This window comes from Pieris rapae, chromosome Z, assembly GCF_905147795.1.
Source record: "Pieris rapae chromosome Z, ilPieRapa1.1, whole genome shotgun sequence".
Taxonomy (NCBI): Eukaryota; Metazoa; Arthropoda; class Insecta; order Lepidoptera; family Pieridae; genus Pieris; species Pieris rapae.
This window is the reverse complement of record NC_059534.1, coordinates 10,713,960-10,730,658: the sequence shown is the minus strand read 5'-3', so window position 1 is coordinate 10,730,658 and position 16,699 is coordinate 10,713,960. Positions and strand designations below refer to the sequence as shown.

The 16,699-nt window shown below is 32.1% G+C and overlaps 1 protein-coding gene across 1 annotated transcript in view; it reads left to right on the top strand.

Moving 5' to 3' along the window:
* The window catches only part of LOC110997579 (SCY1-like protein 2), a 71,895-nt gene that overhangs the window by 47,644 nt on the left and 7,552 nt on the right, over positions 1–16,699 (top strand). Inside the window, exons 3-7 of the mRNA XM_022265815.2 lie at positions 2,638–2,802; positions 4,833–4,953; positions 9,908–10,003; positions 10,244–10,389; positions 11,543–11,673. Of these exons, the coding sequence (XP_022121507.2) occupies positions 2,638–2,802; positions 4,833–4,953; positions 9,908–10,003; positions 10,244–10,389; positions 11,543–11,673 (659 nt within the window). The remainder of the gene's footprint in view (positions 1–2,637; positions 2,803–4,832; positions 4,954–9,907; positions 10,004–10,243; positions 10,390–11,542; positions 11,674–16,699) is intronic.

Below are 16,699 nucleotides of genomic sequence, written 5' to 3'. Positions count from 1 at the left end.
AAAACAAATTAGATTAACGGTAAATTTACATTTACAACCAGTTCGCAAGTCGCGGGCGTAGAGCGGGGAAGAAGAACTGGCAAGAAACTTTCCGCCACTCTTTTCAATCGCCAAGTTTTTAATACAAATTGTTTGAACTGGAGCAAGGAATTTAAGTATTCGTCACATTTATAAAATGCCTTATTAATTAATTTACTTGTAACAAGGGCTTACAGTTATATTTATTACGTCTTGACTGTGAAATTACTGATATGAAAAGACTAGGTTAAAATGATTTTGCTTACGTCTCCCCTCATCTAATCTAATTACAATATAAAGTTGGTATTTCTCCAACAATACGTATTATTTTTAAAAGGCCCCAAACTTTTCACTTTCGGATTGTTTACGAAAGATTATAACACGGCCTTAAGACCTTTTTTACTTCATTCTATTCTTTGAAGTGTTTACTTTTGTCCATTTTCAACAGAGCTGATAATGTTTTCCCATTCCAGCCATTTAGTTTTATTCATCGCCTCGGTAAAGAATCAATTGACTAATGTTCAATACACAGAAAGGAGAAATTGGGAAAGCAGTATTTATTGTTTTAAGGGTCTGTTTCACAATGTCCGGATAAGTTCCAAATAAGCTATTTATTATTAATTGGTAGGATAAACAGTAATTTTGCGTTTCACAACTGTCAGATAGCGCTATTTGTTATGAAACGCGAAGTATCTTATTCGGAACTTTTATCTTTCGATAACTTATGTGTTGCATAGCTATTTGGTACTTTATCCATACATTGTGAAACAGGCCCTAAGTATAATTTAAATTTAAGTGATAGTTATGATGTGTCAATGTCATAAAATTAAAATCTCTTTTTTTATTGATATAATAAAACTGTTACAAAGTCTTACTTAAAATACTACGTTTTTATTATACATTACATTACGTTATAAAAGTTTTCGTGTCGTGAACTAATGTTTTAATATTAAAGTCCGTGCAATATAAAATTATAACAGATAAATCTGGGGATATCAGAAATAATCCTAATAATAATCGAAACATACATCCGGGTAGGAGCGGAAATATTCAATTCTCATTAAAAGTGACTGTTGTAACAAAGTTCCTAGTCGCACGTCGCGAAAGACAGATAGAAAGAAAATCGAGATCTCTATGATGAAACGGAACTTTATCGTAAAAAAAATGTAGATAGGTCAATAGATACCTGTATCTTCAGATTTGCTGCCAAAGTGAAACACAATAAATAATTTTAGGTACTTTAATTACTAAAATTGAGCCTAGTGATTAAGTTCATATTACGTTATATTTGTTAATAATACAAAAAATATTATTACGATTCCTTCACTAATTAATCATAAGGAACTTCGTTCCATCCGGGTGTCCCTTGACACCTCTTAAGGTTTTTTCCGTATCCCTGTTCCAAGAAATATCAACTATGTTTACATAGCTACGGTGCGTAGCTTTCGTAGCACAAGGCGTAGAGCCTGTTTTAATTCTCACCACAAAACTAAACGCCGATCTAATAATTTTTGCGATGTTAACAGTGTTATATGATTATTTATTTTAACTAAAATTATGTAATGCCTATAATTATATATTTCGAAAATTAAAAAAAACCGGTTTACTATTAAAAACTATTTTATCAACAACTATTTCATATATATCAACTACACTTGGTTTCATAAGAAAGTATTGCATTTGTGCTATGTCCAGGCATGTACTAAGAGGCAACACAGTCAATCAATCACTACCTTTCCCGTGAGATATATTACACTTGGTGTTTATTGATGGAGGAGTTTTAAAGCCGAGAATACTGGACATCGATCATTAATAACTGGCTTTTTTAAGGATTTATAGGCGATACATTGCAGAATGCATAATAACTGTACCTGTTTTTCTTTCATTTAAGTAAAAGATTTAAAATATATATACTTAAGTAAAGTGTCATAAGGTAAACTATTGATATTAAGTCTAAATATTGTTAATGTATAATCGAAATTAACAGATTAAATATTATGTTTACTTTGCGAAATAATTTATCAAGTTACGATTAAATATATAATATTATATATATAAATATCTAAATCAAACGATGTTTCATGTTTATATCATGATTGGATTCATGGTTTTTATTATAAAACAAAATATAATTGTTGTAATAACTAGTTTACAAACAATATAACACATGAAAAATTAACAGAACAAGAACCAACCATCGTCGTAAAATACCAACGTCTACGCCACGCTCTTTATAGAATAAAATAGATATTGAAATAGCCTTATTATTAATATACTCTAGAATCCTTTAAAACGAGAAAATAACACTGTGTTCTCAATAAGGCTATGTTAAATTTCGTGTTTAAAGATAATCACACAAATGATGCATTACATATAAACAATTTAAAGAAATAGATTAAAGTATCATTTTAAATGTATATACACTTTACAGTAAAGTAAAGTAAAAATAAAGTATTACAATTGTAACATTTACATCATTATGAATTATAATATGTAGTTCTGATACATATTATATAGTAACACAGTTATAACATATTGATATAAAAAAACACGATTTAATTAAAAAAAATTCAATCAAGAACACCCGGTAAGTAACTAAAATTTGTATTATTTCCTTAGGAATCCTGCCCTATTGATCCAGAGGGTCCGTTCCCTGTGATTCCAAACCCCAACCACCTGGGTCCACCTACGGCGGAGCCAATGCCGACTTGTAGCACCACCAGGCCACCTTTTGCTAGGGAGTATCACTTTCTGGATATTGAGATACGACATGGATTTCATCAGGTTCGTAAAATGCACATCTTTATATATATAATTCTTCTGTGAGTGTGTATGTCACTGAACTTCTCTCAAACGACTGGACCGATTTTGACAAAATTTTTTGTGTGTGTTCAAGGGGATCTGGGAATGGTTTAGATTCACAATTTTGTCTGCTGGACAATGTTTTTTTAAATTAATTTTTAATTTATTAGTAGTTATTGATTTTGGAATGTTTTACATTGGATCCGACAGACGGCCATCGCAGTGTCAAATTTTAAATAATATTCGAATTTTAATTTTAGTCTGTCCCGACAGTTAGCGCTGCGATCAAATTAAAAAAAAGTTTTGTTATCATTGTGTTACTGTAGACCATGTGCTGGATCGTTAGATATTGTCATAACATTTGAATAATAATTTACATCAAAATGGTCCAGCATGTTTTAGCTTATTAAAAAAAGTTTGAAATTTTCAAATTAAAGACGTGTAGACAGGACAACGTCTGTGGGGTCCGCTAGTAATGTATATAAGCTACAGTGTTAATTTTGGAAACCCATTTAGTATCAGTACTTATTAGTACATTACATTTAAGATCTTTATATGTGGAATAGAAGTATAGTAATCGCTGTTAATAATAAAGTACGTATATAAACGAATAATATGCGAAAGATTTTCATTTTAATATTGACAATTTCCTAAGAAACTAGAAAGCGCCTTGTCATAAGCCCCATACTATCTTACTTTCAAAGAAAAATTTATTGCGAATACAAGAAAGATTTTTACAACAAATAGTCGGTTTGACTAGTCAGATATTTTTATCTCATGCACCATACATAAAGGCTCAATGATAAAATTTTGCGACAACATTTCTACCAACATATTTATAAATCGAAACAATTAAGTTATTTAGTTCCGTGGCATGTAACCAGTGATACACACAACGTAGCATAGTAATACAACTGAATAGTTTTATCTCATTGAATAGCTAATGTTTAAGTGCGGGATTGTGCAATCTGAAACAGCCGTACAATTAATATTAACTTGCTTAATATTGATATCTCTCAAAACAGATACACTATAAATCCCAATTAATCACCCTTACAACATCATTTAATTAATATGATATATTTATTAAGAGCAATCTAGTGGTTTGAAGATGCAACTTACAACTCCGAGATTGTCTGTCCAATTAAAAGCTGCTCATTCAGTTATAATGAACTTCAAGATCGAGAGCTCCAATATTCTTAGGAATAGAACGATGTATTGAGGTTCCAAGAAGGTCCTCATTCTAAACGTATGAGATTAGACAAAATTTTTGTCCCTATTATACATAGATTAAACTAATATTATGGTTTTGTATAACGTTGCGGTCTGTACTGTTGATGCCCAAAATAACCGCAGACACCTCGCTAAATGTGATGTCTATTACGAATTATTTCAGAATTAATGCAGTGTAGAAATGTATTCGGCGTAAATCTATTATATGTTAGTTCATTAAAAAATACCCTATTTTAGTGTTCGTATAACGATCGCTCTATAAGTAACGAGACAATCGAATACGATTGATTTTTTTACAAAAAAATTTACCTTCCTTATTTACAGATTTTTTGTTCAATTCACAATCTGTATTAATACGAAATTTCATCATTTTATATTCATTTTACATTATGAATACATAACCATGTACATATATACAATAATAAGGCATACATTCTAGATCCACCCCAACGTTAAAAGTGTGTTGTCTAATCGTAAATTTATTCACAATTGACATTATTCTACTGTTGCCTTAATGCACTGGTGATTACAATATACAAACGAAAATAGTCAACTAGTAGAAAATAGTTCAAATTAAAGCTATTGCCCAATCCCAATCCAAAACAATTCGTATTGCGTATCGTATCGAGATTTCCACATTGAACACAGTTCCCAGCTCTTAAGCTACAACCGAAACTGAGGCTATCAATAACATCTAACAATTATATACGGTATCTAAACATGAATCCATATTGTAATACAATTCTGGTTACAATGTATAACGTTTTGAACGTCTACAGATTTCCGAGGCACTTCAATACATGCACTTAACAATGCGTACGATGCATCGCAACGTTTGTCCTTACAACATCCTCGTGACACGACGAGGGATTTGGAAGCTTTTTGGCCTCGAGTTTGCGGGTAAGTTTTTATTAAGTGTTTTTTAATATGTGGGCCATGTTCCTGAAGCTTCATGTGGTACAATATTGTGCATAATATTATATATGTAAAGGTAATTTCAATATGGATCCAGTCTTTTTAGTAATAAATAGACTATCTCACGACAGGCTTAAGATGCATATAGAGAACTTAACTTTTTGTTAGTTAGTTAATAAACCTAGTGTATAATATAAGTGCAAGTACGGTATCTCAGACACGTGAACATAGTGTCAAAATGTTATAGAATACTTAGACTGTTTATGAACATTAAAAGAAAAAATTGCCACTGTGTTGACTTTTTTACATCTCTTATACGAGTACCAACGTGTTGCGCTTCGCGAGACACGCCCCGGCTACACCGTTATTATTAGTATTTGCAATATTCATGGGGGAGCCGGGGCGCCAATGCTTGCTAGACATTTATTTAAGTATATTACCTTCGTAGATATTACCATGCAGTGTAATTACCTGGTATGCAGTCCATTGCAATGGCTATCTAATGTAGTCTTTTCAAATGATAAAGAGGTGGTGTGTTCCATGCAAATTTTGTCATTTTACGTGCGAAATTTTAATTTATAAAATATTTTGGATAAATTGTTAAACTTATTTTAAAATAATTCGGATTATTATGTTACTTATATTGTGATGATTTTTAATTAAATTATGTGCAATGTGTGTTATAGAAGCAGAAATATTTTTATACATGAATAGATTATATACATATATTTTATAAAATATAGGTGTACGCTTTACGTAAGTTGAATAATATCTAAAGGGTATCAATGATGTTCCAGGAATGATCAATCAATCGCTTCCTGATACTCTTGTAACTAGATAACACAATTAGGTATCGACTAGTCAAAGGGGATTTATTGAATCAAACTGTTTAATTTTGGAATCATCACAATTTTACTATCTGAATATATTATATAAATTACGTGTCACGTTGTTTGTCCGCTATGGACTCCTAAAATACCGAATTATTATTTGATACAATTCTAAAAAATGGCGCTGTATTTAAAGTACCAAAGTTAGTTAGCTTATGTTAACATAAGCTATCTAAATTTCACATGGTTTACTACTATGTAATATACAAAAAAGTTAACCACAGCAACGCTTGGCCGAGTCTACTAGTATAAATAAAGTTGATTGTATGCGATGTTGAGAATGATGATGATGTAGTTCTTCAGTATGCGTAAAGTTATAGTAACGAACGATTTTATAAGTATATTATAGTATATTTTCAGATAACTACTAGAATTATGGCTACTTTTCTTATAAAAAATGGATTTCGAAGTTCTTTCCTGATCTTAATCCTTATCCAAATAAATACGTTATTCACAATTTCAAAATATGAAATGAATAAATGGCGCTACAAACTTTTCAAGTCTAGGCTTCAGAAGTTTCATGATCATTTGTCAATCTAATGGACGAGTAGGTGATCAGCCTCATGTGCCTGACACGCCGTCAACATTTTGGGTCTAAGGAATGTCAATTTCGCGTTGGTTGAATACAAATAAAAAACATAGTGAAATTCTGAAAATTATTTCAGAATAACTCTGATATAAAGTATCGAGTGCGCCGACGTACGCAACCGCAAAACATTTAGATAAATTAATTAAATAAACTTCATTCTAAAATAGTATTGTGTGAAATAAAGTTATATAATATATACATAGTGTGTTTGACTAAAATATATTATTAATAAGTCTAGACAATTCTATTTTTGATTAACCTTGTAGGCACTCTAATAATATAAGCATTTAGAGAAATTGCTAAAAGTACAATAGACTGAAATTAATACTAAAAAATTCAGAGAGCTAAGTAACATTTGGAAATGAGCTAATTTTTTAGAGTGAGTCTTTAAAACTGCGTTTCGTATTTGTGGTTTCAAAACGTCTAATAACTCAAAGCATGCCTCATTGTCCCGTTATGCTCATTGTACGGTTGCGCCCTTGAACTCGATTAGCCTATGCCCCCTAACATTCACTGCCGTCCATACAAAATAGTGACAAAAACCAATTACGGACAATCATTTTTTTTATCGACGGGGGCTATCGCTACTTGATACTTAGACAGTAAACCTTAATTAATAAATGAGGTTTTCAACCGGTAATACTAAATCTAACGGATGCGTATTACGGTAATACGGGAAACGTCACGTCAGATGTGATGTTTAATTAATTTTTGACGATCTCTCTCCTCACTTCAATTTATCGAGTGATGAAACCAGGTCAAAGGGGTGATAGAATTGATTAGTGAATATTACATACGGATTTTTACAAATATTTATTATTTATCAACCTATTCTAAAGCTCATATAGCTCACATATATAATACTGAAATAAATAAATTATTTATTTTAGTATTATGAAATAATTATGAAATAAATATATTATGAAATAAATAAATTATTTATTTCAGTATTATATTGTGTTTTACACTTACTTATTTTAACTTATTTATTTAACTCACTTAATATAAAAAATAATATTTTTACAGCCAGTTCTCAAATGAATCTTAAATAAAATCCATTTATTGTTAGATGTAAAGACCTCCATATTAGATTTTAAAGTAATAATTCATAAGAGTATTCATAATACTTCATTAATATAGTATATGTTATTTTTTATAATAAGAAATAAAATACTGCCGTCAAAAGATAACCGTTGTTTTTAGTACAGAAACGAAAATACTTGTTTATTTTCTTCTTAAAACCAAATGGAATTAAATGCCAATAAAATACGGAGGCGGAAAGTTTTTCTCTTTATAATACAAGTAGAAGGTTCAAAGAACACCCTCAAATGCAAAATATAGCTTAACTCGAGTCCATTTAACTGATATTCAAATGGACTCGACAAAATTATTTTAATGGGAATTGTTTGACTCTAAAATAATAAAATGACTGTCGTCAACACTTCATGAATAAAAAAGTGGTTCTAATAGTGTAGTTTTGAATTAAAAACCATGTACATACCCATGCCTGAAGATTCGATGGATTTTTTTTGGTTATGCACTAAACTGAACAGCGTGAAACTGCTCAGAAGAGTGATTAAAGGTAGCTAACGTGAAGTAACACAACAGTTGAGTTCCGACTGACCCTAAAGGGTGCATTAGTGGCATTGTTTTACCGGTTTTGTATGAGTTAAGGTATCCTTTAGTTAATTCAAAACAAAGGCTATCTGTCTCATGAAGTTAGTGAAATTGGCTTATAACCAGCTTTTTGTGTATAATACTTTTTCTTTTTAGAATTTCTTTGAAGGTTTTCGCCTTTGTCTTACATGTCTCATGTCCGTCATTTTCAGCCCGAATTTCAACTCTTCACGCCACGCATAGTCCCTTACCGCGGAAGAAGTGAAAATTCGTAAAGTTTAAAATTGATCGCAACTTTTCAAATGTAATAATGAATATTATAAATTAAAATAGAACCATCACATCATGTACATATTTCAGATAATATCACGACGCTCATACTGTTTCTCAGCCGATTCACTCTCTTTCTCTCTCCTACATTCTACCTTTGTGTATCTTTCTTCCTCTCTCCCTCTTTCGCGCTGGCCTGTAACAATATACCTAACTAGATAACACGGATAGTAAAAAACGGCTTAAAGAAAAAAGGTGCCAATACTTTTACTGTTTTTTGAAGTAATCTCTGTTCCTCTCTACATATCGTAGCATTCGAAGGAACCACTGAGAAAAGCACTTGGCCCATTCTTCCTTAGGCATTTTCGTATCTTCTATGGGATTTTCGTACGCTTTCACCGCATCTTCAGGTATCGTAAAGCGAATACCTCGAATTTTATCTTTAGTTATTGGGAAGTTAAATGAAAGTTGTAGGGTGCCAGGTCAGGAATATGTGGAATCTCGACATCTTCTATAGTCAAATATTCAACAGTAATTTATTAACCGTAATTTTAATTTAGTAACCGTAATTTTTCGTTAAAGGACGTCCCTGTAAACAGTGGCACGAGATGAAGCTTCATAAAGAAATGCTAATAGCAGCCTATCATAGCTTTGTTGTTGAGTGAGCCCACAACGAAAGTCATAATAAATCATTGACTAAAAATTTTCTCGCGTTAGGTTCATTTTCACGTGTAACAAAAGTTTTAGATCTGCCGCCAATTCACAAAAACAATGGACAAATGAATGCAATTTACTAACTACATTAGGTTACCAAAGAGTTATAAAATTGAAATTCAAATAGGGTTTTCTGTAATAATGTTTTTAACTGACGAGTTCTAAATATTTTCAGTGTAACACTTCCAATACACTATTTCACAAATAGTAGCAGTGAAATATATTTATTTTATGTTTGTTGAAAAAAAAAATTGATATATAAAGTCCCTGGACACTATGGCAGGGGAGTAGAGTGAAAAATTCATAAAAAAAAATTAAAAAGAAATATTCTCAGTGTTACCCACGTACTATATTTGAGTGCCACGCATTCATTCTCTCTCTATCTAATTCTATTCCTCTCCCCCAGGAGCAACGCAACGTTGTTGGAAGTCGTATTAGTTTCACTCCAAAAAGCGAAAATAAACCGTTTATGGAGGCATTTTGTTCATCAAAATCAACCACGAGAGGGGTTTTTAAAGTAGCTTTAGAGGTCGTAATATAACATAAATAACATTTTCGGATTATGTCACTTGTCACTCGGCATTTTACGGCTGGATATTTTTATCATTATGAAGAAATATTGTGTAGTCTCCTAATGTAAAAGTATTTTGTAAATCATTCCTCTTAATAAATAATCTGTCAACACAATATATTTATCGTAATGTTTTTTTAGTATATATTTTATTTATATATAGCTAATTTACCGATATATAAGATCGCTGATTGTGTGGAATTTAGTTGTTGATCGATCTAATTGTACCATTATCTTATATAGACACATATTGAAGTCGTTTTAATTTTTCTTATTATTTTTTTGCAGAACCGATACCGAGCGATGATCCATTAAACTTCCTGAGTGTTCCTCAGTGGTCCTGCAAGGTTCCTCGGATTTGTCAACCTCATCTTGACTATATGGGTAATTTAAAATATGTATTCTGATGATAATGAGAATAGAAATAGGTTAATATAAATTGTATAAACTTTGAGTCACAAACTAATATCTCAATTGCGTAATGTTATATTATTGAAATGAATAACAAAAAAAATTTTGTATTTCTTTATTATATACAGTTTGAATTATCTGCAACTCATACAATAAAGTATATTCAAATTTAAGATGAAGTATAAAAGCAGTTCACATTTTTAATATTTGCAGCCCCTGAAACCCAAATGCGTGGGCATGCCAGCACCTTGGCTGATATGTATGCACTGGGAATGATACTAGGAGCAATATTCAATCAGGGCCGGCCCCTAATCAACACCAATTTTAATCCAATATTGTACGTGAAGCAAATGGAACAAGTAAGTAATAATGCTGATTATATCGGTAATACATTAGGGTAATCAAGATGTTGCGAAATTGATTTCCTCGAAATAGTCTATAGATATCGTTTACCCGCTACCCGATAGTACTATTTTATTGATAGATTTTAAGTCAAGTAGATGTCAACCAACCCCTGACAGATTTCTTTAGGCCATTCATATCTACAAATTCATTTGGATGTTCAGTAGACGAAAATTTCTTTTATAAAAGTTTAGTTTATTAATAATGTTAAGTACATTCTCCTTTTCGCAATGTCAAGCCAAGCAAGTATACCAAATAAATAATATTTCTTGTAAGAATAGAAATGTATTAACTTCGGTGGAGCATGCCCAATACATTGCTGTACCTAACCAAGGTCCTTATTGTAATAAATTATAACGTGTCACATGTAAATATCATAATATGCATTTGAGTTTGAGAATATTTCGATTGACTTATATTGATAAAGTATTACAAGCTATTTAAAAAAAACAATTAATGTTCGTTGAAGTGAATATTATATTATATTTTTAATTATTATTTAGTCTCAGTTATGTCTCTATCGGAAACATGTTGAATTAGAAGCACTTATATTCTTATGCAAAAACGTGGTTTACGTGTATAATAACCAATCTATGTTACAAATAAAATTACCTATTTATTTATCTAGAAATTTTTAAACAAATAAAAAAAATAAAAAATATGCATAAAATTATACAAGAAAATATGACACCAAATTTGCAAGGAAGATTACAAATATGCAACCACGAAAAAAAAAATCGAAAAAAAGTAATAAAATGTTTATCAGCATTATAATTTCATAGTTATTTGTGTGTACGAATACTTCCAGACCAGCGAAGCCGCGGGCGTAGCTTAGAATCTAATAAAGGCACTCTTTTATTACTTCTCAGGGGGAGTAATAAGATTTTCAATGGGTACATCTTGGATTCTTTCATTTATTGCTTTATGAGAAGTGGCGTGTGAGCTTTTACAATCGATTATTTAAATATCGGGTCTCAAGCTCCGACGCCTATGTATAAGAAGCTTTAAAGCTTTCTGAAGGATCAACACATCATTATTCTGAATGATTATACGTGTTACCTATTCACAGGCGGAAAGTGAATATTATATGTATATATTTTGTGTCTTAAGCTGGATCGGAACGTTGTTGCATTAGTCAGCCGAGCTCCTGACTGCCTCCATGAAGCTCTTCCCAGACTATTAGACCGGGACCCACAAAACCGACCAACAACTCAACTGATGCCACTCATCACATACTTTAAGTAAGTAAATAGTTTAGTAGTTAGTTACGCTTCATATCGTGTGGTTATATTTTATACTATCTTAAAATACCTATATGTACATATATATATAACGCGGTAAGTTGTTGTTTACGGATAATAAAATTTGGATTTCTATTCTGAGCTCATCAAGTCTGTATTGAACTGACAAATGCCAATTACTTACACGCTTCCAACATATACATATATTATATTTTGTTCGCGTTCGTAATAACGTACAACATATATGTACATACAGCATCAAAAATTGCAGAGCAACCTCAACCTTGTGGTCCTGCGTTCAAATTCCTGTTGTGTAACATTCAGAGTTGAGACTAAGTGTAGGGCTTAAGCCCTAAGCAGGCTTTCGTCTGGATTTAAATTGGATTTGAACACGTACGAAAGTCCTACTGAAGTCCCGGGTCTTACTTTTATTTTTTATTTGTTTTCTTCGAACTTACCTACTTTACAAATAAAAACAAGTAACATTAATTGCTAGGGATGCATCGGCTGGCCTTATCGCTAACAAGTGATTTCTTTTAGACAACCTAATTTATTTATTTATTTCAGTAAATAAATGGGCAACACTGAAAATATTTAGAACTATCCAGTTGGAAACATTACAAAAAACACATTTTTGAATTTAAATGTTAGAACTCTTTGATAACCGAATGTATATCCCCCACCGATGAAAAGGTATATATTATGTAACTTGCGATCGGTCTAAACTCAAAACCTTAGGGATTTCAGTTTACAAATGCCGAGTATCGCTTCTATTAGTTATTTTGTATTGATAAATGTCTCAAACGTAGCTTCAACTCCTTTGGGGATAAAGGGTGATGTTATTTATCTTATATTTAATTAAATTATTATTTTATATATTAACTTATTATTACATTAAACAATAAATAAAATTATTACTTATTAAGATAAGAAAATCGGCTGTGATAACTATTATACATGTTCAAATCCCTTAAATAATCCTAATTATTGATATATTAGGATCTATTATCCTTCAGTTGCCTTTAAGAAATAATTTGTTAGTAAAAATATAATAAATTACCCCTAAAAATGTTTTTAGACTATATATTTATCCGTCCAAATTCACCTCATCTAAATTTCCTTTTTGCTATTTATTAAATTCTCAAGTAAACAATAGAATTACACATTACTAACAAACATCAGAGCAGTGTTGGCCTAGTGGCTTCAGCGTGCGACTCTCAAACCTGAGGTCGTAGGTTCGATCCCCGGCTGTGCAACAATGGACTTTCTTTTTATGTGCGCATTTAACATTTGCTCGAACGGTGAAAACATCGTGAGGAAACCGACATGTGTTAGACTCAAAAAGTCGACAACGTGTGTCAGGCACTGGAGGCCGTTCACGTACTTGCCTATTAGATTTAAAAAATGATCATGAAACAGATTCAGAAATCTGAGGCCAAGACCTAAAGAGGTTTTAGTGCCACTGAATATCAATATTAACAAAAACAAAGTAAAAAATAAATTTAAAATGTGTGGTCACTATACATAACAAATAAGGTTTTATGCACTATCTGGTCTAAATAAAAGCGGGTGAAATGGAAACAATAGTACTTATGTATACGTAAACTAGCGGACCTGACAGACGTCCTGTCTACACGTCTTTAATTTGAAAATTTCAAACTTTTTTTAATAAGCTAAAACATTCTGGACCATTTTGATGAAAATTATAATTCAAATGTTATGACAATATCTAACGATCCAGCCCATGGTGTACAATAACACAATGATAACAAAACTTTTTTTTAATTTGATCGCAGCGCTAACTGTCGGGACAGACTAAAATTCGAATATTATTTAAAATTTGACACTGCGATGGTAGCGCCGTCTGTCGGATCCAATGTAAAACATTCCAAAATCAACAACTACTAATAAATTAAAAATTAATTAAAAAAACATTGTCCAGCGGACAAAATTGTGAATCTAAACCATTCTCAGATCCCCTTGAACACACACAAAAAATTTCGTCAAAATCGGTCCAGTCGTTTAGGAGGAGTTCAGTCACATACACACGCACACAATAAATATATATATTAAGATACGCCACTCCCAATGCATGGCGTAGTTTTGCTCTTTCGCGAATTTTGTAAACGTTTTTGACATTCATAAGCATGCCTTCAGTCGCATCTAAATTGAATAAAGAAATTTTGATTTTCATTTTTTTTCATGTGTCCTGTGCATAAAGATTCCCTAGTTCGGTAAAGGAAATCTAATCTAATGTTTAGACCCGAAATTTGTCAACGTGTACCAGAGACAGAATGACCTGAATGCACCTGGATCTTGCATTAAACAGATTTCATAGGATCAGCAGTGGTATTATTATAAAATAGTTCAATTGATTTACATTTCAAATAATTTATATATTTTAAAAAGGCACACCAACGACACACATTAATTTCATTAAATTATTATTAAAACGTCACGTTTACCTGACTTGTGTTAAGTTGAATTAAGTTGCACTATTTTCTATAACAAGAATCACACATTGTGCATACAACGTGACTCCATGCGAGCACACGCCACCCGAACCTGACATTCCAGATCGATATGTTGTCGATGGTGGGTCACGCCAGCCGACATGACCCGCCTCGCGCAGTGTGCTTCTTGACAACACGAGAAGCCATACAGACATATTACACAACAGAAGAAGAAGATACAGAAGTGGAATTAGAAGATGAACTGTCTTAGAATGAAAATCTACTATTCGAAAGAGTTTTATGACAATTTTGGTCATATATATTATATATGCTCCCAAAATTCCATCCAATCTTTTTTTAATAGAATAGGTGGCAAAAGGGCGGCTGGCTCACCTAATGCTAACACCGCCTCCCATGGGCACTGTCAATTCCAGAGGGCTCGTGAGTGCGTTGCCGGCCTTTTAGGAATTAGTACGCTCTTTTTTTTGATGGACCCTAAGTCGAATTGGTTCGGAAATGCTTCAGTGGAATCTTCTTCAAAATCTCCACCTGACACGTTATTTAATAAATAGCACAATAAACAAACGATTATACACCTTTATTATAGACAAATAGCGACTAGAGTAAATGATTTCTGAAATTGCAAGCGTGTCGTGGTGTCGGTCGGTAATGTGCACAACACTATGCGTCGACTGGCGTTTTATTAATGTGTTCTGCCTTTACACTTAAACACAACATACAAAAACACAAAGCATGCATGTGCAAGAAATTACAATTATAACAGTAAAAATAAATATTAGGTACACTTGCCGTAAGTGAAATTACAACTGAATTTTCTATAATTAGTCTAAAAAATCGGTAATCGGGGTGACGTTCAGGACATAAACGTCACCCCGATTACCGATTTTTTTTACCGAGATACACTTAGCCGAAAGTATTCGAGGCAAAACAATAGGGCAAGACTACTAATGTGTACATACTATAATTCATTAGTTATAAAACTTTTAAAAATTTGGCAAATTTCGTTTTTTTTAATTAGCATCTTTGTTAAAAAGGTAGGTAGGTAAGGTTATTCCTCTACATAAATTGCAACAAAAAAATTTAAATAGCGAGCAATTAATCTCAGCAATTTCCGTTTTCGCTTAAAAATACAGATTACATAAAATCCATTTGGAGGTCAAAGTAAAAATTTTACACAACTAATTTCTTATTGAAGTTATATTTCATTTGGCGCGATGGAGAAAAATTATGAGAGTGAATTTTTACGATGCGCGCGCACACCGACACCTAAACTCTACATCGTAAAGTTAATTCTAGGTGACATGAAATCGATAACTATGTTCAGGTTGTATATGCTAGTATTTTTATATTTAGAACACGTGTTTGGTAACAGAACAATTAAAGTGTGAATAAATAAAAATTATTTTGGTGTTTTTATTAAATCAATTTTATATACGACGGTGATAGTATTTACTCATAATTTATTAGTATATCTATATTTATTGAATATTAGTGATAAGACTGATTTGAATAAACTGTTTTGAGTGTATTTATAGATTTGAGGTTATTGTTGGTATGTATTTACACCGTTAATTAAAAATTATTGCATATAATAATGCATGCAATAATTTTTAATTAACGATAATATAAAATAAAAAATATGCACTGCGGCACACAAATCTATTCGGACGGCAGCATAACAAGTGTAGGAGTGGGTGTCACTTGGACGTAGTGGAAAGATGGAATGGAAATAAATAGCAAGAAGACGCGACTAGCCACGTAGATAAAAACAAGCGTGACGCTAAAATATACAGTGATTTTAGGTCAGCACTAGATGCTATTGTGAGTGGACGATCTCTCGATCCCCAGGTAGCCAAAATCCGCCGGAGCCTGGAAGAGTGCCGCAAAAGGGTTCTGCGAAAATATTATTGAATATATAACAGCGGCAACAAGACCGAAAGAGCGGGTCTCGCGAGGAATTGCACCCCGGCTCACCGATAAATATTGTAAATAGAAATATTCCCGATGTAGCCGAGGCGTATTTCCCGACGCGTAACACGTCATTCGTGAAACAGTGTATTGGAAGCAATGAAACGTATGTTTTTTTTTTATATTTGTGAGACTGAAGTCCCTGGACCTTCCAGGGGCGTGGAGTAAATAATAATAAAAAAAATCGTTAATCACTACTATTTTAGTTATTTTTTTACATACGCCAAAGAAGGCCACGCCAACTTCTAACGCGTGTACATAAGTACACACACTCTTTTGTTTTAGTGTCGACACTGAATCTTACCTAAATACTTCGCGTGATAGTAAATATTTGAATTCGGGCCACCGTAGGGCATAGTAGACATATTTCTACGTCTATTTTGGCCTTTGGTTATATGTCTATTCACAAAAACTAAGATATATAAAAACTAAAATATATTGCTACTATGCTAGTACAGTAGTAGACTAATGAGTCGTTTCCGATATATTTTAAAACTTACTAAACTCATTCCAAATAATGCATACTGTGTAATTTCAATGTTATTAAGTATAAAAAAATCAAAATCATAAATCATTATGGACCC